The 26,255-nt window shown below is 48.7% G+C and overlaps 1 protein-coding gene across 2 annotated transcripts in view; it reads left to right on the top strand.

Annotated features, from left to right (window-relative positions):
- Positions 1 to 26,255, top strand: part of LOC138950300 (neogenin-like) — a 153,330-nt gene that overhangs the window by 38,776 nt on the left and 88,299 nt on the right. For both annotated transcript variants that reach the window (XM_070322052.1, XM_070322051.1), the window contains exons 2-3: positions 15,353 to 15,527; positions 19,514 to 19,659. In XM_070322052.1, coding sequence (XP_070178153.1) covers positions 15,353 to 15,527; positions 19,514 to 19,659 — 321 coding nt within the window. The remainder of the gene's footprint in view (positions 1 to 15,352; positions 15,528 to 19,513; positions 19,660 to 26,255) is intronic.

Here is a 26,255-nt window from a genome sequence, read left to right as displayed (position 1 = left end):
AGGAATCGCTTGACAAGTGGCCCCCTTCATCCCCCCCTTCCTCGTCCTGATATGGCTCTGCGTAGTCGGCTGGACGTTAAGCAACAAATAAACAAACAAAACGATCCGCCATCTTGGAAAAGTCAAAACACGTGAGTTGCACACCGTCAACAAAATTTTTATTAATCCCAACAATTTAAGGGAAGGAACTGTTTACAGTGAATGGTACCACTGTAGACAGATAGAAGTTCATTGCAGGGGTTGTTTCCCTTGGTCAGCAGGACCGTTTACACCGTTAAAAATTCGTGATATCCGTCGGAACTCAAGTACCGGCACGCAGCCAACGCTAAACACAGGTGTCGGAATTCCAGTTCCGACACGCAGCGAATGAGGGCATTACGCAGATTCTGCAGCACTCAAAATGTTCTATTACGCCCACATAATGCCTCATATAAACTTCGCATCGACACTTTGGGATAACTGCAGTGATGTTCATTTAAAAAGACTCAATTCCCTGCATCGCCGAGCTGCAAAACTTATTCTGCATGATTTGAATAGGTCCACGGATGATAAACTAAAGCTCTTGAATTTCCTCCCTTTGAAAGATCAGTTGACGTTAAACAAGGCTGTGTTCATGTATAAAATTCTAAATGACGACTGTCCTAAATATTTGCAATCACATTTCAAACATGCCACAAAAAGATATGGGTCCCAAAAAATCATCCCTCCTATACCTCGCATAGACCTCTACAAATCGAGCTTAGCCTTCTCGGGAGCGTTTCTCTGGAACTCCTTCCCCCAACAGATAAGAAATGCAACTTCAGTGAAAATGTTTAAGAGACAGTCACGTTCACACATCATTCGTGAATGAAATGTCTTGTTCGATTGTTATTTTGTTAAACATTTTGTACTAGTGTTAACGGATGTGTAGCTGATCGGAGCAACTTTATTCCCAAATGAAAGGTATAACTATGTCAATGTAATTTTGTAATTTTTGAGTTCTCCTATTGTGTTGCATTCCATACAATGTATTTCTGTATTTTATATGATTGAATTTATATTTTTAATGTGCGTCTGTCTTTATGTGTTGTATAAAGGACAGGTTGGAAGAATAGGCTTTGCCTAAAACCTTTATCCTTTTGTAATAAAGTTCTGAGTCTGAGTCTCTAACTCTAGCCCTCTGTCTCTAGCTCTCTGTCTCTAGCTCTCTGTCTCTGTCTCTCTTTCTCTCTCTTTACTGCAGCTGTGTCCTAGTCACTGTAGTGTAAGCGAGAGGGGCTGATCGTGGGGCCGATTTGTTGTCAGCTGTGTCCTAGTCACTGTAGTGTAAGCGAGAGGGGCTGATCGTGGGGCCGATTTGTTGTCAGCTGTGTCCTAGTCACTGTAGTGTAAGCGAGAGGGGCTGATCGTGGGGCCGATTTGTTGTCAGCTGTGTCCTAGTCACTGTAATGTAAGCCAGAAGGGCTGATCGTGGGGCCAATTTGTTGTCAGCTGTGTCCTAGTCACTGTAATGTAAGCCAGAAGGGCTGATCGTGGGGCCAATTTGTTGTCAGCTGTGTCCTAGTCACTGTAGTGTAAGCGAGAGGGGCTGATCGTGGGGCCGATTTGTTGTCAGCTGTGTCCTAGTCACTGTAGTGTAAGCGAGAGGGGCTGATCGTGGGGCCGATTTGTTGTCAGCTGTGTCCTAGTCACTGTAGTGTAAGCCAGAGGGGCTGATCGTGGGGCCGATTTGTTGTCAGCTGTGTCCTAGTCACTGTAGTGTAAGCCAGAGGGGCTGATCGTGGGGCCGATTTGTTGTCAGCTGTGTCCTAGTCACTGTAATGTAAGCCAGAGGGGCTGATCGTGGGGCCGATTTGTTGTCAGCTGTGTCCTAGTCACTGTAGTGTAAGCCAGAGGGGCTGATCGTGGGGCCGATTTGTTGTCAGCTGTGTCCTAGTCACTGTAGTGTAAGCGAGAGGGGCTGATCGTGGGGCCGATTTGTTGTCAGCTGTGTCCTAGTCACTGTAGTGTAAGCGAGAGGGGCTGATCGTGGGGCCGATTTGTTGTCAGCTGTGTCCTAGTCACTGTAGTGTAAGCCAGAAGGGCTGATCGTGGGGCCGATTTGTTGTCAGCTGTGTCCTAGTCACTGTAGTGTAAGCCAGAGGGGCTGATCGTGGGGCCGATTTGTTGTCAGCTGTGTCCTAGTCACTGTAGTGTAAGCCAGAGGGGCTGATCGTGGGGCCGATTTGTTGTCAGCTGTGTCCTAGTCACTGTAGTGTAAGCCAGAGGGGCTGATCGTGGGGCCGATTTGTTGTCAGCTGTGTCCTAGTCACTGTAGTGTAAGCGAGAGGGGCTGATCGTGGGGCCGATTTGTTGTCAGCTGTGTCCTAGTCACTGTAGTGTAAGCCAGAGGGGCTGATCGTGGGGCCGATTTGTTGTCAGCTGTGTCCTAGTCACTGTAGTGTAAGCCAGAAGGGCTGATCGTGGGGCCGATTTGTTGTCAGCTGTGTCCTAGTCACTGTAGTGTAAGCGAGAGGGGCTGATCGTGGGGCCGATTTGTTGTCAGCTGTGTCCTAGTCACTGTAGTGTAAGCGAGAGGGGCTGATCGTGGGGCCGATTTGTTGTCAGCTAGAAGAAGTAGAAGGCGCTGAGAAGTTAGTGAGGCAAAATGACCCCCGCCCCCCCCCCCCCCCCAAAAAAAAAAATAATAAAAAAAATAAAATAAAAGGTCGTATGAGAAGTCCTTCAGATTTTCAGCTCGATCACTGAAGCGACTTATTTCGACAAGCTCTGGGATTGGAGGCTACGTTTGGCTGGGTGTGCGCCTAGTTATCACAGGGCGTGGGCGGGAGACGTCTGATCAAGATCGGTATCGCACTTCAACTATTCACACACAGATACAACTTTCCACTATTTTGTTTCTGAAGGTTGGGATGAACATGTGAAGAATTTACAGTCGTGACTCAGTCGTACTTCGTTAAAAAAAGCTGATGGTCTGATGGTGATATTGCAGAAAGTTGTGCTGGGTTTAGGGGGAGCTTTACTCAGTCCCGGGGGGCTGTGGTTTTCTGCTACACCTACATCACAGATACTTTTTCTCACCTGTGAAGCCAATTTCACTTTGAAGCCTGAGTGTGTGAACTGCGGGCTGTAGGTCTCGCCTGGTTATTTCCACCCTGCTCGGCACACAGGGGACAGGCAAGGAAATGCTGCCGATGGCTGTAGGTCTCGCCTGGTTATTTCCACCCTGCTCGGCACACAGGGGACAGGCAAGGAAATGCTGCCGATGGCTGCACGGTGGTTCTCCACAGCCAAGTCAAGCATTTAAAACAAAAATCTTGATAACCTTACATTTCTTCGGAGTTTGACGCGCGATAAGACTGTCAATCAGACCATCCTTATATCAATCAGACCATCCTTATGTCAATCAGACCATCCTTATATCAATCAGACCATCCTTATATCAATCAGACCATCCTTATATCAATCAGACCATCCTTATGTCAATCAGACCATCCTTATATCAATCAGACCATCCTTATATCAATCAGACCATCCTTATGTCAATCAGACAATCAGATCATCCTGGACTGGGTGGCCGAGTGGTAACGCACTTGCGCTCGGAAGCGAGAGGTTGCGAGTTTGACCCTGGGTCAGGGCGTTAGCAATTTTCTACCCCCCTTTCATAACCTAGGTGGTGGGTTTAAGTGCTAGTCTTTCGGATGAGATGAAAAACCGAGGTCCCTTTGTGTACACTACATTGGGGTGTGCACGTTAAAGATCCCACGATTAACAAAAGGGTCTTTCCTGGCAAATTGTATAGGCATAGATAAAAATGTCCAGACAAGGGGCCCTACCTTGGTCCCTGACAGACAAGGGGCCCTACCTTGGTCCCTGACAGACAAGGGGCCCTACCTAGCTCCCTGAGCCAGAGCTGTTTAGACAAGATGGAGCCAGGGGGCTGTGATGATGGCAGGCGCGGTGACTGAGTAAACACTGCTCACAGAATACAGAATCACACGGCCTGGCACCTGCTGCCCGCCACAAAGGGGTATGTCTCTATCTGCAGGTCGGTCTGTCACTGCACATAGCGTGCAGGCAGTTATACCCTTGTGGCCGGCACTGTGGCAGGCACCGCTAAGAGCTGAGTAGATACTACACATGTGGTTTGCTAATCTCTGACTTGATTGTCCCGCTGGGGGCCAGTTCCTCCCCTGAGGGTCGTTAGATAGGTCTGAATGCTGCACACTCACACTCTGCATGCATTCATGACTGAACTGGCATGTCCACTGGTGTAATCATACGTGCACTCAATATTATGCATGCCTCATCTCTGACGCTCGCGCGCACACGCACGCACACACACACACACACACACACACACACACACACACACACACACACACACACACACACACACACACTTGCTCTCTCTCTCTCTTCCTGTCTCTCTCTCCGCTTTCTCTCGCTCCGCTTTCTCTCGCTCTCTTCCTGTCTCTCTCTCCGCTTTCTCTCGCTCTCTTCCTGTCTCTCTCTCCGCTTTCTCTCGCTCTCTTCCTGTCTCTCTCTCCGCTTTCTCTCGCTCTCTTCCTGTCTCTCTCTCCGCTTTCTCTCGCTCTCTTCCTGTCTCTCTCTCCGCTTTCTCTCGCTCTCTTCCTGTCTCTCTCTCCGCTTTCTCTCGCTCTCTCTTCCTGTCTCTCACTTCCTGTCTCTCTCTCTTCCTGTCTCTCTCTCTTCCTGTCTCTCTCTCTTCCTGTCTCTCTCTCTCTTCCTGTCTCTCTCTCTTCCTGTCTCTCTCTCTTCCTGTCTCTCTCTCTCTTCCTGTCTCTCTCTCTCTTCCTGTCTCTCTCTCTTCCTGTCTCTCTCTCTCTTCCTGTCTCTCTCTCTCTTCCTGTCTCTCTCTCTTCCTGTCTCTCTCTCTTCCTGTCTCTCTCTCTCTTCCTGTCTCTCTCTCTTCCTGTCTCTCTCTCTCTTCCTGTCTCTCTCTCTTCCTGTCTCTCTCTCTCTTCCTGTCTCTCTCTCTTCCTGTCTCTCTCTCTCTTCCTGTCTCTCTCTCTTCCTGTCTCTCTCTCTCTTCCTGTCTCTCTCTCTCTTCCTGTCTCTCTCTCTTCCTGTCTCTCTCTCTCTTCCTGTCTCTCTCTCTCTTCCTGTCTCTCTCTCTGCTTTCTCTCACTCTCTTCCTGTCTCTCTCTCTTCCTGTCTCTCTCTCTCTTCCTGTCTCTCTCTCTCTTCCTGTCTCTCTCTCTCTTCCTGTCTCTCTCTCTTCCTGTCTCTCTCTTCCTGTCTCTCTCTCTTCCTGTCTCTCTCTCTGCTTTCTCTCGCTCTCTTCCTGTCTCTCTCTCTCTTCCTGTCTCTCTCTCTCTTCCTGTCTCTCTCTCTCTTCCTGTCTCTCTCTTCCTGTCTCTCTCTCTCTTCCTGTCTCTCTCTGCTTTCTCTCTCTCTCTTCCTGTCTCTCTCTCTCTTCCTGTCTCTCTCTCTCTTCCTGTCTCTCTCTCTTCCTGTCTCTCTCTCTCTTCCTGTCTCTCTCTCTTCCTGTCTCTCTCTCTTCCTGTCTCTCTCTCTTCCTGTCTCTCTCTCTTCCTGTCTCTCTCTCTTCCTGTCTCTCTCTCTCTTCCTGTCTCTCTCTCTCTTCCTGTCTCTCTCTCTCTTCCTGTCTCTCTCTCTCTTCCTGTCTCTCTCTCTCTTCCTGTCTCTCTCTCTTCCTGTCTCTCTCTCTTCCTGTCTCTCTCTCTTCCTGTCTCTCTCTCTTCCTGTCTCTCTCTCTTCCTGTCTCTCTCTCTCTTCCTGTCTCTCTCTCTCTTCCTGTCTCTCTCTCTTCCTGTCTCTCTCTCTGCTTTCTCTCTCTCTCTTCCTGTCTCTCTCTCTCTTCCTGTCTCTCTCTCTTCCTGTCTCTCTCTCTGCTTTCTCTCGCTCTCTTCCTGTCTCTCTCTCTCTTCCTGTCTCTCTCTCTCTTCCTGTCTCTCTCTCTTCCTGTCTCTCTCTCTTCCTGTCTCTCTCTCTTCCTGTCTCTCTCTCTTCCTGTCTCTCTCTCTCTCTCCCTGTCTCTCTCTCTCTCTCCCTGTCTCTCTCTCTCTTCCTGTCTCTCTCTCTCTTCCTGTCTCTTTCTCTCTCTCTCTCTCTTCCTGTCTCTCTCTCTGCTTTCTCTCTCTCTCTTCCTGTCTCTCTCTCTGCTTTCTCTCTCTCTCTTCCTGTCTCTCTCTCTGCTTTCTCTCTCTCTCTTCCTGTCTCTCTCTCTCTTCCTGTCTCTCTCTCTCTTCCTGTCTCTCTCTCTCTTCCTGTCTCTCTCTCTTCCTGTCTCTCTCTCTCTTCCTGTCTCTCTCTCTGCTTTCTCTCTCTCTCTTCCTGTCTCTCTCTCTCTTCCTGTCTCTCTCTCTTCCTGTCTCTCTCTCTCTTCCTGTCTCTCTCTCTCTTCCTGTCTCTCTCTCTTCCTGTCTCTCTCTCTCTTCCTGTCTCTCTCTCTGCTTTCTCTCTCTCTCTTCCTGTCTCTCTCTCTGCTTTCTCTCTCTCTCTTCCTGTCTCTCTCTCTGCTTTCTCTCTCTCTCTTCCTGTCTCTCTCTCTCTTCCTGTCTCTCTCTCTGCTTTCTCTCTCTCTCTTCCTGTCTCTCTCTCCGCTTTCTCTCGCTCTCTTCCTGTCTCTCTCTCTGCTTTCTCTCGCTCTCTTCCTGTCTCTCTCTCCGCTTTCTCTCGCTCTCTTCCTGTCTCTCTCTCTGCTTTCTCTCGCTCTCTTCCTGTCTCTCTCTCTGCTTTCTCTCTCTTCCTGTCTCTCTCTCTCTTCCTGTCTCTCTCTCTTCCTGTCTCTCTCTCTCTTCCTGTCTCTCTCTCTGCTTTCTCTCTCTCTCTCTTCCTGTCTCTCTCTCTTCCTGTCTCTCTCTCTTCCTGTCTCTCTCTCTTCCTGTCTCTCTCTTCCTGTCTCTCTCTCTTCCTGTCTCTCTCTTCCTGTCTCTCTCTCTCTTCCTGTCTCTCTCTCTTCCTGTCTCTCTCTCTTCCTGTCTCTCTCTTCCTGTCTCTCTCTCTTCCTGTCTCTCTCTCCGCTTTCTCTCGCTCTCTTCCTGTCTCTCTCTCTGCTTTCTCTCGCTCTCTTCCTGTCTCTCTCTCTGCTTTCTCTCTCTCTCTTCCTGTCTCTCTCTCTTCCTGTCTCTCTCTCCGCTTTCTCTCGCTCTCTTCCTGTCTCTCTCTCCGCTTTCTCTCTCTCTCTCTTCCTGTCTCTCTCTCCGCTTTCTCTCGCTCTCTTCCTGTCTCTCTGCTTTCTCTCTCTCTTCCTGTCTCTCTCTCTTCCTGTCTCTCTCTCCGCTTTCTCTCTCTCTTCCTGTCTCTCTCTACGCTTTCTCTCGCTCTCTTCCTGTCTCTCTCTACGCTTTCTCTCTCTCTCTTCCTGTCTCTCTCTCTTCCTGTCTCTCTCTCTTCCTGTCTCTCTCTCTGCTTTCTCTCTCTCTTCCTGTCTCTCTCTTCCTGTCTCTCTCTCTTCCTGTCTCTCTCTCTCTTCCTGTCTCTCTCTCCGCTTTCTCTCTCTCTCTTCCTGTCTCTCTCTCTTCCTGTCTCTCTCTCTGCTTTCTCTCTCTCTCTTCCTGTCTCTCTCTCTCTTCCTGTCTCTCTCTCTGCTTTCTCTCTCTCTTCCTGTCTCTCTCTCTCTTCCTGTCTCTCTCTCTGCTTTCTCTCTCTCTCTTCCTGTCTCTCTCTCTCTGCTTTCTCTCTCTCTTCCTGTCTCTCTCTCTGCTTTCTCTCTCTCTTCCTGTCTCTCTCTCTCTTCCTGTCTCTCTCTCTGCTTTCTCTCTCTCTCTTCCTGTCTCTCTCTACGCTTTCTCTCGCTCTCTTCCTGTCTCTCTCTACGCTTTCTCTCTCTCTCTTCCTGTCTCTCTCTCTCTTCCTGTCTCTCTCTCCGCTTTCTCTCTCTCTCTTCCTGTCTCTCTCTCTCTTCCTGTCTCTCTCTCTGCTTTCTCTCTCTCTCTTCCTGTCTCTCTCTCTCTTCCTGTCTCTCCGCTTTCTCTCTCTCTCTTCCTGTCTCTCTCTCCGCTTTCTCTCGCTCTCTTCCTGTCTCTCTCTCCGCTTTCTCTCTCTCTTCCTGTCTCTCTCTCTCTTCCTGTCTCTCTCTACGCTTTCTCTCGCTCTCTTCCTGTCTCTCTCTACGCTTTCTCTCTCTCTCTTCCTGTCTCTCTCTACGCTTTCTCTCTCTCTTCCTGTCTCTCTCTCCGCTTTCTCTCGCTCTCTTCCTGTCTCGCTCTCTGCTTTCTCTCTCTCTCTTCCTGTCTCTCTCTGTGCTTTCTCTCTCTCTTCCTGTCTCTCTCTCCGCTTTCTCTCTCTCTCTTCCTGTCTCGCTCTCTTCCTGTCTCTCTCTCTCTTCCTGTCTCTCTCTCTCTTCCTGTCTCTCTCTCTTCCTGTCTCTCTCTCTTCCTGTCTCTCTCTCTTCCTGTCTCTCTCTCTCTTCCTGTCTCTCTCTCTCTTCCTGTCTCTCGCTCTCTTCCTGTCTCTCTCTCTCTTCCTGTCTCTCTCTCTCTTCCTGTCTCTCTCTCAGCTTTCTCTCTCTCTCTTCCTGTCTCTCTCTCTCTTCCTGTCTCTCTCTTCCTGTCTCTCTCTCTCTTCCTGTCTCTCTCTTCCTGTCTCTCTCTCTGCTTTCTCTCTCTCTCTTCCTGTCTCTCTCTTCCTGTCTCTCTCTCTCTTCCTGTCTCTCTCTCTCTTCCTGTCTCTCTCTCCGCTTTCTCTCGCTCTCTTCCTGTCTCTCTCTCTCTTCCTGTCTCTCTCTCTTCCTGTCTCTCTCTCTTCCTGTCTCTCTTTCTTCCTGTCTCTCTCTCTCTTCCTGTCTCTCTCTCTTCCTGTCTCTCTCTACGCTTTCTCTCGCTCTCTTCCTGTCTCTCTCTACGCTTTCTCTCTCTCTCTTCCTGTCTCTCTCTTCCTGTCTCTCTCTCTCTTCCTGTCTCTCTCTCTGCTTTCTCTCGCTCTCTTCCTGTCTCTCTCTCTTCCTGTCTCTCTTTCTTCCTGTCTCTCTCTCCGCTTTCTCTCGCTCTCCCTCTTGCCCTCTCTCTCCACATTCTCTCTCTCCGAGTCCTCTCACTCTCTCTCTCTCTCTCCGAGTCCTCTCACTCTCTCTCTTCTCTCCGAGTCCTCTCTCTCTCTCTCTCTCTCTCTCTCTCTCTCTCTCTCTCTCTCTCTCTCTCTCTCTCTCTGTTAGGAAACGCTACCGTTGCTGAGCTTTGGTTCAGTTTTGTGTGTTGCATGTAGTTGACTTATTTTTACTTTGTGGGAAAGTACCGATATTATATTTTGTAAACACAATATTTATGCTTGGACGAGAATGCAGGTGAACTTTCTAGTCCCGTCAAAACAAGTTGTTTACCATGCTGTTCTTAGTGTGAGTTCGTGGCGTTCGTTCGGATTAAGTGCGTCGGCCCTTTTGATGTACGTCATAAGAGAATGTCGCTAGTTTAGTCCATGCACGGCTCGTATAATGTAGTTGTATCGTGTTCGGTCTGGAATATTCTCGAGATTGAGTATTTACTATATATGCCAGCGCGATTTGAATGTTAAAAAGCTTCTACTTTGAGTTCTGCTACGATGTGCAGTTGTATGTATGAAATGCTAAATAAATCCTCGAACTCAATTTGACGAGTTGTTTTCTGCTGCTGCGAAGACGGGCGACGTAGAATAAAAGAACACAACTATACGACGTTTGAGAACTTGTGGCAATCCCAAGTGTCGTGTAACAATTGGGGGCCAAGCCAAGGATCTACGTTTAACGCCAAGGGTTTTCCAGCAGCAAGGACCAGTGTCAAGACAGTCACAGGAGGTAGCCATCAATCGGGTGTATCCTGAGGGATCAGTATTGAGACTACGGAACCGTGGATTCGGTGTGACTGGTGAAGAGTTTGGTAATCGCCGCAGCTCGGTACGGTGAGCGACGCCGGAGTGTATCGGGATTACAGAGGTTAGCTGCCGTTTGGACGAGACGGACTTCGTCGCGGAGCTAGTGCATTAATACTACGAAATACGACTGAGGTACGTCGTGTACGTATCGGGAGCAGAGTGCGCCGTCACGTTAGACGAGGAGGGTGGCAGCCTGCGTCTACGAAGGTGACCAGCGACGAGAGAAGCATCGGAGGTGCAGTAGAGACTGTGTTCTTTTAGAAGACTACATTCGTCTACGTTCGGGGCTGTGAAAGAATACAGACGAACGCACCGGAAAAGACCAGAATGGCTGAGTTCTGGGGAAAAGGAATTGAACTGGGACTAAAAGGCAAGCAGTTGACGGAGTTCGTCGAGTCCCAGACACGACTGCTGGCGCAGCGTGAAGAAAGACAAAGCGCAAGAACATCGACGGAGATATTACGACAACAAGAGGCAAACGAGTGGCTCGAACCAACAAGTATGTGCGAGCAGCGTCATACTACCAAGGGCTGCCGAGCAAGTGGATACACCATCGGACGTGGAAGAATGTCTTTCTGATGGCCAGCTTCTACTCGCCAATGGCAAGTCCATCTCTGTCGTCGCCAGCGCAGCTGTGTCAGTGTCGAACATGCCCGTGTCGAAGGGATTTGTTGAGAAGCAGGAAGTGACTGTTCTCAGAGATTCGGGCTGCAATGGAGTCATTGTCAAAGAGGATCTGGTGCCAACAGAGAAGTTCACTGGTGACTTCAAGTGGACGCTCATGGCTGACAGCAAATGCGTGAAGGCACCAGTGGTAAAAATCCAGATCGATACTCCATACTTCACCGGAGAAGTTGAGGCCGTCTGCCTGAAGAAGCCCTTGTACGATCTACTAATTGGGAACATTGGGGGTGCGAGACGTCCTGATGACCCTGATGTCGAATGGAGAATGGGCGCAGCTCAGCCTGCTGTTGAGGAGGAAGACCCACTGCCATTCGCGAATGAAGATATCAGCGAACTGTTACGAGATGACAGAGCAACTGTGCATCGCCGCGACCAGCCGCAGGTTGTAAACGCTGTGACGACCAGAGCCCAGGCGAAGAAGGACAAAACAACTACGCCACTCAGGGTCACCAACAGTTCTGCAACTGCTGTCGTGGACAGGGATCAGCTGATTCAGCTACAGGAAGCTGATTCGACCTTAACAAAGTACATGAGTCGTCCTGTCAAGGAGATGACCAAAGGCGAAGGCACTGTGCAATTTGAAGTAAAGGCCAAGATCCTGTACAGAGTGTTCCAGCACGCGAGAGTCAACGGTGGGAAGCCATTACGTCAAGTTCTGGTGCCTCAACCACTTAGGCGCCAGGTGATGGAGGTGGCCCACGACTCTATAATGGGAGGTCACCTGGGTGTCAAGAAGACATCGGACAGAATCCAGGCTGCGTTTTACTGGCCAGGACTGCATGCAGATGTGACTCGATTCTGCCGATCGTGCGATATTTGCCAGAAAACCATACCGCGAGGAAGGGTCCCGAAAGTGCCGTTGCAGAAGATGCCTTTGATCGACCGACCTTTCAAGAGGGTGGCCATTGACCTCATCGGCGAGATAAAACCGCCAAGTGAAGCGGGTCATCGTTGGGTACTGACCCTGGTAGACTATGCAACCAGGTACCCAGAAGCCGTGCCTCTGAAGAAAATTGACACAGAGACTGTTGCCGAGGCACTTGTGGACATTTTCAGCAGAATTGGGGTTCCTGAAGAGATCCTCACAGACCTGGGGACACAGTTTGTCTCTGAATGCATGGAAGAGGTCAACAGGCTGCTGAGCATTCGTCACTTGACTACGACACCCTATCACCCGATGTGCAATGGGCTGGTAGAAAAATTCAATGCGACGCTGAAGTCCACGCTGAAGAAACTATGCAGTGAGCAGCCAAGGCAGTGGCATCGCTACATCAATGCCTTGCTGTTTGCATACAGGGAGGTGCCACAAGAGTCCACTGGATTCTCCCCGTTCGAGCTGATGTACGGGCGGACCGTGAGAGGCCCGATGCAGATACTAAAGGAATTGTGGACGAAAGATGTGGACACACCTGAAGTGAAGAACAGTTACCAGTACGTGTTCGAGTTGCGAGAGAAACTGGAGGAGACTCTCGAGATTGCGAGAGAAAACTTGAGAAAGTCTCAGGATAGTGGAAAGCACTACTACGACCGCAAAGCCGTAAACAGGAAGTTTACACCAGGTAACAAAGTGCTGATACTGCTCCCCACTGATCACAACAAACTACTGATGCAGTGGAAAGGCCCATACGAGGTTGAGGCCGTGGTAGGGATCAACGACTACAAGGTGAATGTCGGCAAGAAGTCCAAGATCTACCACGCTAACCTCCTGAAACTGTATGTGGAGAGACCTCCGGAAGCAGTACAGGTCGCAGCAAGTGCGGAAGAACCAGCCGAACTAGACGAGTTCGACGGCGAGGAACTACTGGAGTTGGGAGACCTCCACAAGAAAGAGGGAGTGGATGACGTCAAGCTAGGACCTGACCTGACAGAAGATCAGCAGAAGGAGCTGCATGATTTTATGGGCGACTTCACCCATAGGTTCTCTGATGTTCCAGGCTCTACGTCCTTGGTCGAACATGAAGTCCACCTCACATCTAACGTTCCCGTTCGCTCAAAACCATACCCTATCCCGTTTCAGGCTCGGGAATCCTTGAAGAAGGACATCGACAACATGTTGAAGATGGGGGTCATCCGTGAGTCATCATCCCCTTACTCATCTCCCGTTGTTGTTGTCAAGAAGAAAGACGGTACAAACAGGGTATGCATTGACTTCAGGAAAGTGAATAAGATCACCGTGTTTGACCCTGAACCAATGCCGACGGCGGCTGATCTGTTCCGAAGGTTGACTGGCAGTAAGATCTTCTCAAAGATCGATCTCAGCAAGGGATATTGGCAGATTCCTGTGCGCGAAGAGGACATACCAAAGACTGCCTTTGCAACTCCAGACGGAACGTATGAGTGCCTGCGGATGCCTTTTGGCATGGTGAACAGTGGTGCTACCCTTACGAGGGGAATGCGAAAAATGCTCAAAGGAATGAAGAATGTTGTGTACTACTGGGATGATCTGCTAGTCCACACGGAGACCTTTGCGGAGCATCTGGAGACTTTGAGGGAACTGTTTTCCCGCCTGACAAAAGCCAATCTGACCGTGAGACCCAGCAAGTGCATTTTGGGGACCGACAACGTTGACTTCATAGGTCATTCACTGAAGGAAGGTCAAAAGGGGCTTTTGTTGGAAAACGTCACCAAGATCCTCAATGCGCCACGTCCTGAAACCAAGAAGCAGGTGCGATCCTTCCTTGGATTGGCTGGGTACTACAGAGAGTTCATTCCAAACTTCGCCGCCATAACGGCGCCTTTGTCGGACATGACCCGAAAAGGATGCCCCAACCGAATACTCTGGGGACCAGCTCAGGAGAAGGCATACCAGACCGTGCGCGACCTGATGTCACGAGACCCGGTGCTACGCCTTCCTGATACTGCCAAAGAGTTCATCTTGCGTACAGACGCATCGGACGAAGGGATCGGCGCCATGCTGATGCAAGAGCATGGAGGTAAACCGTTTCCGGTCAGCTATGCCAGCAAGAAGCTGTCAGGAGCCGAGAAGAACTACTCGACCATGGAGAAAGAGTGTTTAGCCATCGTGTGGGGAATCAAGAAATTTGAACTCTACCTCCAAGGGGTGAAATTCGTGCTTCAGACTGATCACAAACCCCTCACCTACCTGAACTCTGCGAAGTTTGTGAATAATCGCATCATGAGGTGGGTGATGTACTTGCAGAACTTTGATATGCGAGTGGAATCGATCAAAGGTTCAGACAATGTTGGAGCAGATTTTCTCAGCCGAGTATGTGAGTAAAACTGTGTTCATTCTCCAACAGACTAATGTACATACCTGGATTTCAATCTGTTATGTATACATAATATGTGTACAAGTAGCGTTTCAATGATTGAAAGAAATTAGGTAAATTTCTTCTGGTGTTGGGGGTAATGTTAGGAAACGCTACCGTTGCTGAGCTTTGGTTCAGTTTTGTGTGTTGCATGTAGTTGACTTATTTTTACTTTGTGGGAAAGTACCGATATTATATTTTGTAAACACAATATTTATGCTTGGACGAGAATGCAGGTGAACTTTCTAGTCCCGTCAAAACAAGTTGTTTACCATGCTGTTCTTAGTGTGAGTTCGTGGCGTTCGTTCGGATTAAGTGCGTCGGCCCTTTTGATGTACGTCATAAGAGAATGTCGCTAGTTTAGTCCATGCACGGCTCGTATAATGTAGTTGTATCGTGTTCGGTCTGGAATATTCTCGAGATTGAGTATTTACTATATATGCCAGCGCGATTTGAATGTTAAAAAGCTTCTACTTTGAGTTCTGCTACGATGTGCAGTTGTATGTATGAAATGCTAAATAAATCCTCGAACTCAATTTGACGAGTTGTTTTCTGCTGCTGCGAAGACGGGCGACGTAGAATAAAAGAACACAACTATACGACGTTTGAGAACTTGTGGCAATCCCAAGTGTCGTGTAACACTCCCTCTCTCTCTCTCTCTCTCTCTCTCTCTCTCTCTCTCTCTGAGTCTCACTATTCTCTGTAGGCAGGTGTGTTTTGTTGAGAGCACTTCTGGGAGAGTGAGACAGATGCTGAGCGTGACCTTGCCACTGACTGCCACTGACTGCCACATGTGTGTCATCGGGTAATAGCTAATAATTGTTAGACTGTCAGGAACGATACTTGTGGTGCATGTGGAGTGTAGGTTGCCTCTAGTGGAGTTTGTCGAGTGGTGTGTGTCCCTTGTGTGTGTGTGTCTGTTTCTGTGTGTATGTGGCAGAGGTGGGGGGGGGGGGGGGTGTGTGGGGACTTTATCTTCAGTCCCCAAAAGCTCTATGCATTTCCTGATACGCATATTTTACTTGAATGAAAATGGAGGACTTTGGAGGGGTTTGGGTAGGAGGGGTAGAGGTAGGAGGCTGGGGATGAGTCCCCCCAGCCAGCTTTGATCTGTGCCCCTTGTCCCATCACAATGTGGCCATGGAGTCATTCAGTCATTCAGTCATTTAGTCATTCAGTCCAGTCGTTTTTCTTGGCAAGGCTGAACCCTGCCCTTGATGGTTTTACCTGCATCTTCAGGTGGTTTTACCTGCCCTTGATGGTTTTACCTGCATCTTCAGGTGGTTTTACCTGCCCTTCATGATTTTACCTGCATCTTCAGGTGGTTTTACCTGCCCTTCATGGTTTTATCTGCATCTTCAGGCCCCAAAAGTCCAATATTGTGACTGATGATGTTACCTGAGTCATCAGGTGTGACCTATGATATTACCTGTGACTGAGGATGTTACCTGTGACTGTGACTGATGATGTTACCTGTGACTGAGGATGTTACCCGTGACTGATGATGTTACCTTCGACTGATGATGTTACCTGAGACTGAGGATGTTACCTGTGACCGTGACTGATGATGTTACCTGTATTTTCAGGTGTGTACACAGGTGTTCCCCACTTCAAGGACTTCCACTTCCGGCAGGAGCCCCGGTCGCTGGTGGCCAAGCGGGGGGAGGGGGCGCTGCTCAACTGTTCCACCGTACAGGGCTCGGACACCGCTCGGATAGAGTGGATCAAGGATGGGGAGTTAATATATGACTCACAGAACAGGTACACTGTCTGTGTGTGTGTGTGTGTGTGTGTGTGTGTGTGTGTGTGTGTGTGTGTGTGTGTGTGCAGGGCCATGGTACGTCAGTGGATCAAGGATGGAGAGTTCTTACAAGGGTGGAGGGGATGGTTGGGGTGGGAGGGGGAGGAGATATCTGCCCGTCAGTTAGTCCAAGACTGCTGGCCATTAACCGCATTGATGTCAGGCCATGGAAAGCTGTGTGGGGGTGAAGGGAACGTCACATTGATGTCAGGCCATGGAAAGCTGTGTGGGGGTGAAGGGAACGTCACATTGATGTCAGGCCATGGAAAGCTGTGTGGGGGTGAAGGGAACGTCACATTGATGTCAGGCCATGGAAAGCTGTGTGGGGGTGAAGGGAACGTCAGTCCTGCTGCTGTCCTTACTCCCTGCAACATGCATAGACCTATTACTTCCACCCACCCACCTGCAACATGCATAGACCTATTACTTCTACCCACCTGCAACATGCATAGACCTATTACTTCCACCCACCCACCTGCAACATGCATAGACCTATTACTTCCACCCACCCACCTGCAACATGCATAGACCTATTACTTCCACCCACCCACCTGCAACATGCATAGACCTATTACTTCTACCCACCTGCAACATGCATAGAACTATTACTTACACCCACCTGCAACATGCATAGACCTATTACTTCCACCCACCCACCTGCAACATGCATAGACCTATTACTTCCACCCACCCACCTGCAACATGCATAGACCTATTACTTCCACCCACCTGCAACATGCATAGACCTATTACTTCCACCCACCTGCAACATGCATAGACCTATTACTTCCACCCACCTGCAACATGCATAGACCTATTACTTCCACCCACCTGCAACATGCATAGACCTATTACTTCCACCCACCCACCTGCAACATGCATAGACCTATTACTTCCACCCACCCACCTGCAACATGCATAGACCTATTACTTCCACCCACCCACCTGCAACATGCATAGACCTATTACTTCCACCCACCTGCAACATGCATAGACCTATTACTTCTACCCACCTGCAACATGCATAGACCTATTACTTCCACCCACCTGCAACATGCATAGACCTATTACTTCCACCCACCTGCAACATGCATAGACCTATTACTTCCACCCACCTGCAACATGCATAGACCTATTACTTCTACCCACCTGCAACATGCATAGACCTATTACTTCCACCCACCCACCTGCAACATGCATAGACCTATTACTTCCACCCACCCACCTGCAACATGCATAGACCTATTACTTCTACCCACCTGCAACATGCATAGACCTATTACTTCCACCCACCCACCTGCAACATGCATAGACCTATTACTTCCACACACCCACCTGCAACATGCATAGACCTATTACTTCCACCCACCCACCTGCAACATGCATAGACCTATTACTTCCACCCACCTGCAACATGCATAGACCTATTACTTCCACCCACCTGCAACATGCATAGACCTATTACTTCCACCCACCCACCTGCAACATGCATAGACCTATTACTTCCACCCACCCACCTGCAACATGCATAGACCTATTACTTCCACCCACCTGCAACATGCATAGACCTATTACTTCCACCCACCTGCAACATGCATAGACCTATTACTTCCACCCACCTGCAACATGCATAGACCTATTACTTCCACCCACCTGCAACATGCATAGACCTATTACTTCCACCCACCCACCTGCAACATGCATAGACCTATTACTTCCACCCACCCACCTGCAACATGCATAGACCTATTACTTCCACCCACCCACCTGCAACATGCATAGACCTATTACTTCCACCCACCTGCAACATGCATAGACCTATTACTTCCACCCACCTGCAACATGCATAGACCTATTACTTCCACCCACCTGCAACATGCATAGACCTATTACTTCCACCCACCTGCAACATGCATAGACCTATTACTTCCACCCACCTGCAACATGCATAGACCTATTACTTCTACCCACCTGCAACATGCATAGACCTATTACTTCCACCCACCCACCTGCAACATGCATAGACCTATTACTTCCACCCACCCACCTGCAACATGCATAGACCTATTACTTCCACCCACCTGCAACATGCATAGACCTATTACTTCCACCCACCCACCTGCAACATGCATAGACCTATTACTTCCACACACCCACCTGCAACATGCATAGACCTATTACTTCCACCCACCCACCTGCAACATGCATAGACCTATTACTTCCACCCACCCACCTGCAACATGCATAGACCTATTACTTCCACCCACCCACCTGCAACATGCATAGACCTATTACTTCCACCCACCCACCTGCAACATGCATAGACCTATTACTTCCACCCACCTGCAACATGCATAGACCTATTACTTCCACCCACCTGCAACATGCATAGACCTATTACTTCCACCCACCTGCAACATGCATAGACCTATTACTTCCACCCACCTGCAACATGCATAGACCTATTACTTCCACCCACCTGCAACATGCATAGACCTATTACTTCCACCCTCCTGCAACATGCATAGACCTATTACTTCCACCCACCCACCTGCAACATGCATAGACCTATTACTTCTACCCACCTGCAACATGCATAGACCTATTACTTCCACCCACCCACCTGCAACATGCATAGACCTATTACTTCCACCCACCTGCAACATGCATAGACCTATTACTTCCACCCACCTGCAACATGCATAGACCTATTACTTCCACCCTCCTGCAACATGCATAGACCTATTACTTCCACCCACCTGCAACATGCATAGACCTATTACTTCCACCCACCTGCAACATGCATAGACCTATTACTTCCACCCACCTGCAACATGCATAGACCTATTACTTCCACCTACCTGCAACATGCATAGACCTATTACTTCCACCCACCCACCTGCAACATGCATAGACCTATTACTTCCACCCACCTGCAACATGCATAGACCTATTACTTCCACCCACCCACCTGCAACATGCATAGACCTATTACTTCCACCCACCTGCAACATGCATAGACCTATTACTTCCACCCACCTGCACAGGGCTCATCAGCCTGACATAAAGGTCAGTAGGTACACAAAGGTCAGTAGGTACACAAAGGTCAGTAGGTACACAAAGGTCAGTAGGTACATAAAGGTCAGTAGGTACACAAAGGTCAGTAGTACACAAAGGTCAGTAGGTACACAAAGGTCAGTAGGTACACAAAGGTCAGTAGGTACACAAAGGTGCATGAAGTCAGTAGAACTAGCAGGGATGGTTGATGATTGTTCTAGACTTGGACTTGGATTAACAACAGCGTGGAGCAGGTTGGATTAACAACAGCGTGGAGCAGGTTTGATGCAGCATCACACACACACCAGCCCGCTCTCATTCTGGTTCTGAGGTGTCTCACACACACACACCAGCCCGCTCTCATTCTGGTTCTGAGGTGCTCTTAAAAAGAGGGGGGTGGGGCTTGAAGTCTGCTCCTGGCAAAATATAATGTGATTGAGACAGGTATGAGCTGGTGACTGTGATTGAGACAGGTAAGAGCTGGTGACTGTGATTGAGACAGGTATGAGATGGTGACTGTGATTGAGAAAGGTATGAGCTGGTGAATGTGATTGAGACAGGTATGAGCTGGTGACTGTGATTGAGACAGGTAATGGGTATGAGCTGGTGACTGTGATTGAGACAGGTATGAGCTGGTGACTGTGATTGAGACAGGTATGAGCTGGTGACTGTGATTGAGACAGGTATGAGCTGGTGACTGTGATTGTGATGATGGTGAAGTTAAAAACAAGGTGATAATGTGGTGAGGGTGAGGATGATGGTGGTCGTCATGGTAATAGTGATAATTGTGATGATCATGATGACAATGCTTTAAGAATTATTGTGATGATGAACGCTGACAGTGAAATAACACTGATGACACTGATGACAATGATGATGGGTGTTTCAGGTACATGCTGGACAACGGCTCACTGGTGTTTGAAGCGGTGGTCCACGACAAGCTCGGGCCGTCCGACAGGGGAGATTACCAGTGTCTGGCCACCGTGGAGGGACTGGGGACCATCGTCAGTCGCAGTGCTACGCTCAATGTCGCCTGTAAGTCACAGTTATAACAGTTACTATAGCAACCATCACTATAGCAACCTTCACTAAATGAACCATCACTTTTTTTTTTCTTCTCCGTCTTTACACCTGTTCCTTGTCCCGTTGTGTTCTCACACGGCCCCGTCCCTGCATTCGCTGCTCCATCCACATCTCAATTTTGTTCCGCTGCCAGACTTGTCGATTTTACAGACGCTCCAGGGGGGGATGTCGGGTCGCTGCGGTAGGCTACCCTCGGAAGATGACACTGCACTGCTGCTGAGTCACTTCGACGGTGTTCAGTAGTGGGTCTCCGTCGCGATATAACCTTGAATGGTTGAAAACGACGTTAAACACCAAATAAAGAAAGAAAGAAAGTAGTGGGTCTGTCCCGAGCCAACAGACTCAGCCCACTACCTACCCCCCTATTAACGACATTGACTGTGATCCCAGCCTTCCCATAGGAACCATAGCACTTCCACTCTGGGTAGGACTAGGAGCCGGCCTTAGCCCGAAAAACCCGTAGCCCGAAAAACCCACATGACCCTGAAGGGATTCGAACCCACGACCTTCCGTCCGGCAGCCCGATGCACTAACCACCATCACTGTAGCAACCATCACTATGACAATCATCCCCCTACCAACATCTATCTACCAGCGTCAGTATCACAACAACCACTATAGAACAATCTGTATAACAACAGTCACTAACCACCATCACTATAGCAACCATCACTATGACAATCATCCCCCTACCAACATCTATCTACCAGCGTCAGTATCACAACAACCACTATAGAACAATCTGTATAACAACAGTCATACACCATAACAAAATCCTGTGCTTTGCATTTGGTAAATAAACTGTTTGACTGACTGACTAACCACCATCACTATAGCAACCATCACTATCACAATCATCCCCATACCAACATCTATCTACCAGCGTCAGTATCACAACAACCACTATAGAACAATCTGTATAACAACAGCCACTAAACAACCATCACTATGACAACACTCTTTGTAACAATGATCATTATCATAACACTCGCTGCACCAGTAGCAATGCTCTGTTCATCCTTTGCACCGGTGGGCAGTGGCAGTAAAAGCCTTTGAGTGACATCTATGATGACAATTACTGTTCTGCCTCCACGTTCGTTCACAAACTCAACAACAAACTGTGCGCAGATAGTGTCACCATTTTAATTGACTTGAGTATTGCTTCTCCCGTCATGCGTCATTGCGGTGAAAAACAGAAAAACAACAACAATAATAACATAAGACCAAAACACTATTTGGCAAACGAGTCCGTACCACGGAACCACACACACCAATAAAACAATCTCCACGGATACCGCCCCACTAAGCATCCAAATATCGGAGCACGTAAAATGAAATTGAACAAAAGCAAGAGCACGTTGTGGCGATGAACCCCAAAAATAAATCCAACGACACGCGTTCCACTCCACCTCACACAAACAAATTATCGAACAAATACCTCAAAGAAACTGTTTGAAATAAAATGACTGTACTTACAACATGTGAGCGTACATTAAACTAAAGATGTTTCAGAATCAAGCGGGACCTGGTGCTGGCTGACCAGTACAAATGGCAGCTGCCAAACCAAAAAGGGGGGAGGGAAGTCACCCAACACAAACCAAGGAAAAACAACTCTTGGATACAGAACAATTACCATAACAATATTAAACAAGATAGCACAGAAAGTTCACTGTTAAAATGAACGGCAGTGTAAAGAAGGGTACAACAGCGCTAAGCGTTATTGTCAGTGTTACAAGGGACAGCACTAAGCGTTACTGTTGGTGTTACAAGAAACAGCACTAAGTGTTACTGTAGATGTTACAAGAGACAGCACTAAGCGTTAATGTTGGTGTTACAAGAAACAGCACTAAGTGTTACTGTAGATGTTACAAGAGACAGCACTAAGCGTTACTGTTGGTGTTACAAGAGACAGCACTAAGTGTTACTGTAGATGTTACAAGAGACAGCACTAAGCGTTACTGTTGGTGTTACAAGAGACAGCACTAAGTGTTACTGTAGATGTTACAAGAGACATCACTAAGCGTTACTGTTGGTGTTACAAGAAACAGCACTAAGTGTTACTGTTGGTGTTACAAGAGACAGCACTAAGTGTTACTGTTGGTGTTACAAGAAACAGCACTAAGTGTTACTGTAGATGTTACAAGAGACAGCACTAAGCGTTACTGTTGGTGTTACAAGAAACAGCACTAAGTGTTACTGTAGATGTTACAAGAGACAGCACTAAGCGTTACTGTTGATGTTACAAGAGACAGCACTAAGTGTTACTGTTGATGTTGCAAGAGACAGCACTAAGTGTTACTGTTGGTGTTACAAGAGACAGCACTAAGTGTTACTGTTGATGTTACAAGAGACAGCACTAAGTGTTACTGTTGGTGTTACAAGAGACATCACTAAGCGTTACTGTTGGTGTTACAAGAGACAGCACTAAGTGTTACTGTTGGTGTTACAAGAGACAGCACTAAGTGTTACTGTTGGTGTTACAAGAGACAGCACTAAGCGTTACTGTTGGTGTTACTGTTGGTGCTTTGCCAAAATTTCAATCAATTTAATTGAAAAATGAGGGTGTGACAGTGCCGCCTCAACTTTGACAAAAAGCCGGATATGACGTCATCAAAGGTATTTATCGAAAAAATGAAAAAAACGTCCGGGGATATCATACCCAGGAACTCTCATGTCAAATTTCATAAAGATCGGTCCAGTAGTTTAATCTGAATCGCTCTACACACACACAGACACAGACACACACACACACACACACACACACACACTGACACACACACACACACAAACACACACGCACACACACACACACACACACACACACACACACATACACCACGACCCTCGTCTCGATTCCCCCCTCTATGTTAAAACATTTAGTCAAAACTTGACTAAATGTAAAAAGTAGGCTACAGACAGACAGATCTAGATCTAGTGTCTCGCACTCTTGCACCGTATCACTTATGCTTACTGTTTCTTTCTTTCTTTATTTGGTGTTTAACGTCGTTTTCAACCGTTCAAGGTTATATCGCGACGGTATGCTTACTGTGTGTGTGTATGTGTGACGGAGTGATTGAGTTTGTGTTACTGTTTGTCGATTTCTTACGTGAGCCGTGAAGGCTTCGCCTCTTGTTTTTAAGTTGTGCAGGGAGCGCAGCTGTGCAGGGTCTCTCTTCCATTAAACTCAAGGCTCCTTGCACACTATCAGGCTGTCTCTCTTCCATAGAGAAATTCCTCCCCAGGGATTCCCCCAGTGCCCTGCCTTTCATCTCCCATCACCCTTAGTACAGTGGAACCCCCCTTTAACACACCCAGTGTCCTGCCTTTCATCTCCCATCACCCTTAATACAGTGGAACCCCCCTTTAACACACCCAGTGTCCTGCCTTTCATCTCCCATCACCCTTAATACAGTGGAACCCCCCTTTAACACACCCAGTGCCCTGCCTTTCATCTCCCATCACCCTTAATACAGTGGAACCCCCCTTTAACACACCCAGTGTCCTGCCTTTCATCTCCCATCACCCTTAATACAGTGGAACCCCCCTTTAACACACCCAGTGCCCTGCCTTTCATCTCCCATCACCCTTAATACAGTGGAACCCCCCTTTAACACACCCAGTGTCCTGCCTTTCATCTCCCATCACCCTTAGTACAGTGGAACCCCCCTTTAACACACCCAGTGCCCTGCCTTTCATCTCCCATCACCCTTAATACAGTGGAACCCCCCTTTAACACACCCAGTGTCCTGCCTTTCATCTCCCATCACCCTTAATACAGTGGAACCCCCCTTTAACACACCCAGTGCCCTGCCTTTCATCTCCCATCACCCTTAATACAGTGGAACCCCCCTTTAACACACCCAGTGCCCTGCCTTTCATCTCCCATCACCCTTAGTACAGTGGAACCCCCCTTTAACACACCCAGTGTCCTGCCTTTCATCTCCCATCACCCTTAATACAGTGGAACCCCCCTTTAACACACCCAGTGTCCTGCCTTTCATCTCCCATCACCCTTTGTACAGTGGAACCCCCCTTTAACACACCCAGTGTCCTGCCTTTCATCTCCCATCACCCTTAGTACAGTGGAACCCCCCTTTAACACACCCAGTGTCCTGCCTTTCATCTCCCATCACCCTTAGTACAGTGGAACCCCCCTTTAACACACCCAGTGTCCTGCCTTTCATCTCCCATCACCCTTAATACAGTGGAACCCCCCTTTAACACACCCAGTGTCCTGCCTTTCATCTCCCATCACCCTTAATACAGTGGAACCCCCCTTTAACACACCCAGTGCCCTGCCTTTCATCTCCCATCACCCTTAATACAGTGGAACCCCCCTTTAACACACCCAGTGCCCTGCCTTTCATCTCCCATCACCCTTTGTACAGTGGAACCCCCCTTTAACACACCCAGTGTCCTGCCTTTCATCTCCCATCACCCTTAATACAGTGGAACCCCCCTTTAACACACCCAGTGTCCTGCCTTTCATCTCCCATCACCCTTAATACAGTGGAACCCCCCTTTAACACACCCAGTGTCCTGCCTTTCATCTCCCATCACCCTTAGTACAGTGGAACCCCCCTTTAACACACCCAGTGTCCTGCCTTTCATCTCCCATCACCCTTAATACAGTGGAACCCCCCTTTAACACACCCAGTGCCCTGCCTTTCATCTCCCATCACCCTTAATACAGTGGGACCCCCCTTTAACACACCCAGTGTCCTGCCTTTCATCTCCCATCACCCTTTGTACAGTGGAACCCCCCTTTAACACACCCAGTGTCCTGCCTTTCATCTCCCATCACCCTTAATACAGTGGAACCCCCCTTTAACACACCCAGTGTCCTGCCTTTCATCTCCCGTCACCCTTTGTACAGTGGAACCCCCCTTTAACACACCCAGTGTCCTGCCTTTCATCTCCCATCACCCTTAATACAGTGGAACCCCCCTTTAACACACCCAGTGTCCTGCCTTTCATCTCCCATCACCCTTAATACAGTGGAACCCCCCTTTAACACACCCAGTGTCCTGCCTTTCATCTCCCATCACCCTTAGTACAGTGGAACCCCCCTTTAACACACCCAGTGTCCTGCCTTTCATCTCCCATCACCCTTAGTACAGTGGAAACCCCCTTTAACACACCCAGTGTCCTGCCTTTCATCTCCCATCACCCTTAATACAGTGGGACCCCCCTTTAACACACCCAGTGTCCTGCCTTTCATCTCCCATCACCCTTAATACAGTGGAACCCCCCTTTAACACACCCAGTGTCCTGCCTTTCATCTCCCATCACCCTTAGTACAGTGGAACCCCCCTTTAACACACCCAGTGTCCTGCCTTTCATCTCCCATCACCCTTAGTACAGTGGAACCCCCCTTTAACACACCCAGTGTCCTGCCTTTCATCTCCCATCACCCTTAATACAGTGGAACCCCCCTTTAACACACCCAGTGTCCTGCCTTTCATCTCCCGTCACCCTTTGTACAGTGGAACCCCCCTTTAACACACCCAGTGTCCTGCCTTTCATCTCCCATCACCCTTAATACAGTGGAACCCCCCTTTAACACACCCAGTGTCCTGCCTTTCATCTCCCGTCACCCTTTGTACAGTGGAACCCCCCTTTAACACACCCAGTGTCCTGCCTTTCATCTCCCATCACCCTTAATACAGTGGAACCCCCCTTTAACACACCCAGTGTCCTGCCTTTCATCTCCCGTCACCCTTTGTACAGTGGAACCCCCCTTTAACACACCCAGTGTCCTGCCTTTCATCTCCCATCACCCTTAGTACAGTGGAACCCCCCTTTAACACACCCAGTGTCCTGCCTTTCATCTCCCATCACCCTTAATACAGTGGAACCCCCCTTTAACACACCCAGTGCCCTGCCTTTCATCTCCCATCACCCTTAGTACAGTGGAACCCCCCTTTAACACACCCAGTGTCCTGCCTTTCATCTCCCATCACCCTTAGTACAGTGGAACCCCCCTTTAACACACCCAGTGCCCTGCCTTTCATCTCCCATCACCCTTAGTACAGTGGAACCCCCCTTTAACACACCCAGTGTCCTGCCTTTCATCTCCCATCACCCTTAGTACAGTGGAACCCCCCTTTAACACACCCAGTGCCCTGCCTTTCATCTCCCATCACCCTTAATACAGTGGAACCCCCCTTTAACACACCCAGTGTCCTGCCTTTCATCTCCCATCACCCTTAGTACAGTGGAACCCCCCTTTAACACACCCAGTGTCCTGCCTTTCATCTCCCATCACCCTTAATACAGTGGGACCCCCCTTTAACACACCCAGTGTCCTGCCTTTCATCTCCCATCACCCTTAATACAGTGGAACCCCCCTTTAACACACCCAGTGTCCTGCCTTTCATCTCCCATCACCCTTAATACAGTGGAACCCCCCTTTAACACACCCAGTGTCCTGCCTTTCATCTCCCATCACCCTTAATACAGTGGAACCCCCCTTTAACACACCCAGTGCCCTGCCTTTCATCTCCCATCACCCTTAATACAGTGGAACCCCCCTTTAACACACCCAG

The sequence above is a fragment of the Littorina saxatilis genome, linkage group LG16 (assembly GCF_037325665.1).
Source record: "Littorina saxatilis isolate snail1 linkage group LG16, US_GU_Lsax_2.0, whole genome shotgun sequence".
Classification (NCBI taxonomy): domain Eukaryota; kingdom Metazoa; phylum Mollusca; class Gastropoda; order Littorinimorpha; family Littorinidae; genus Littorina; species Littorina saxatilis.
This window is presented reverse-complemented; position numbering and strand designations above follow the sequence as displayed.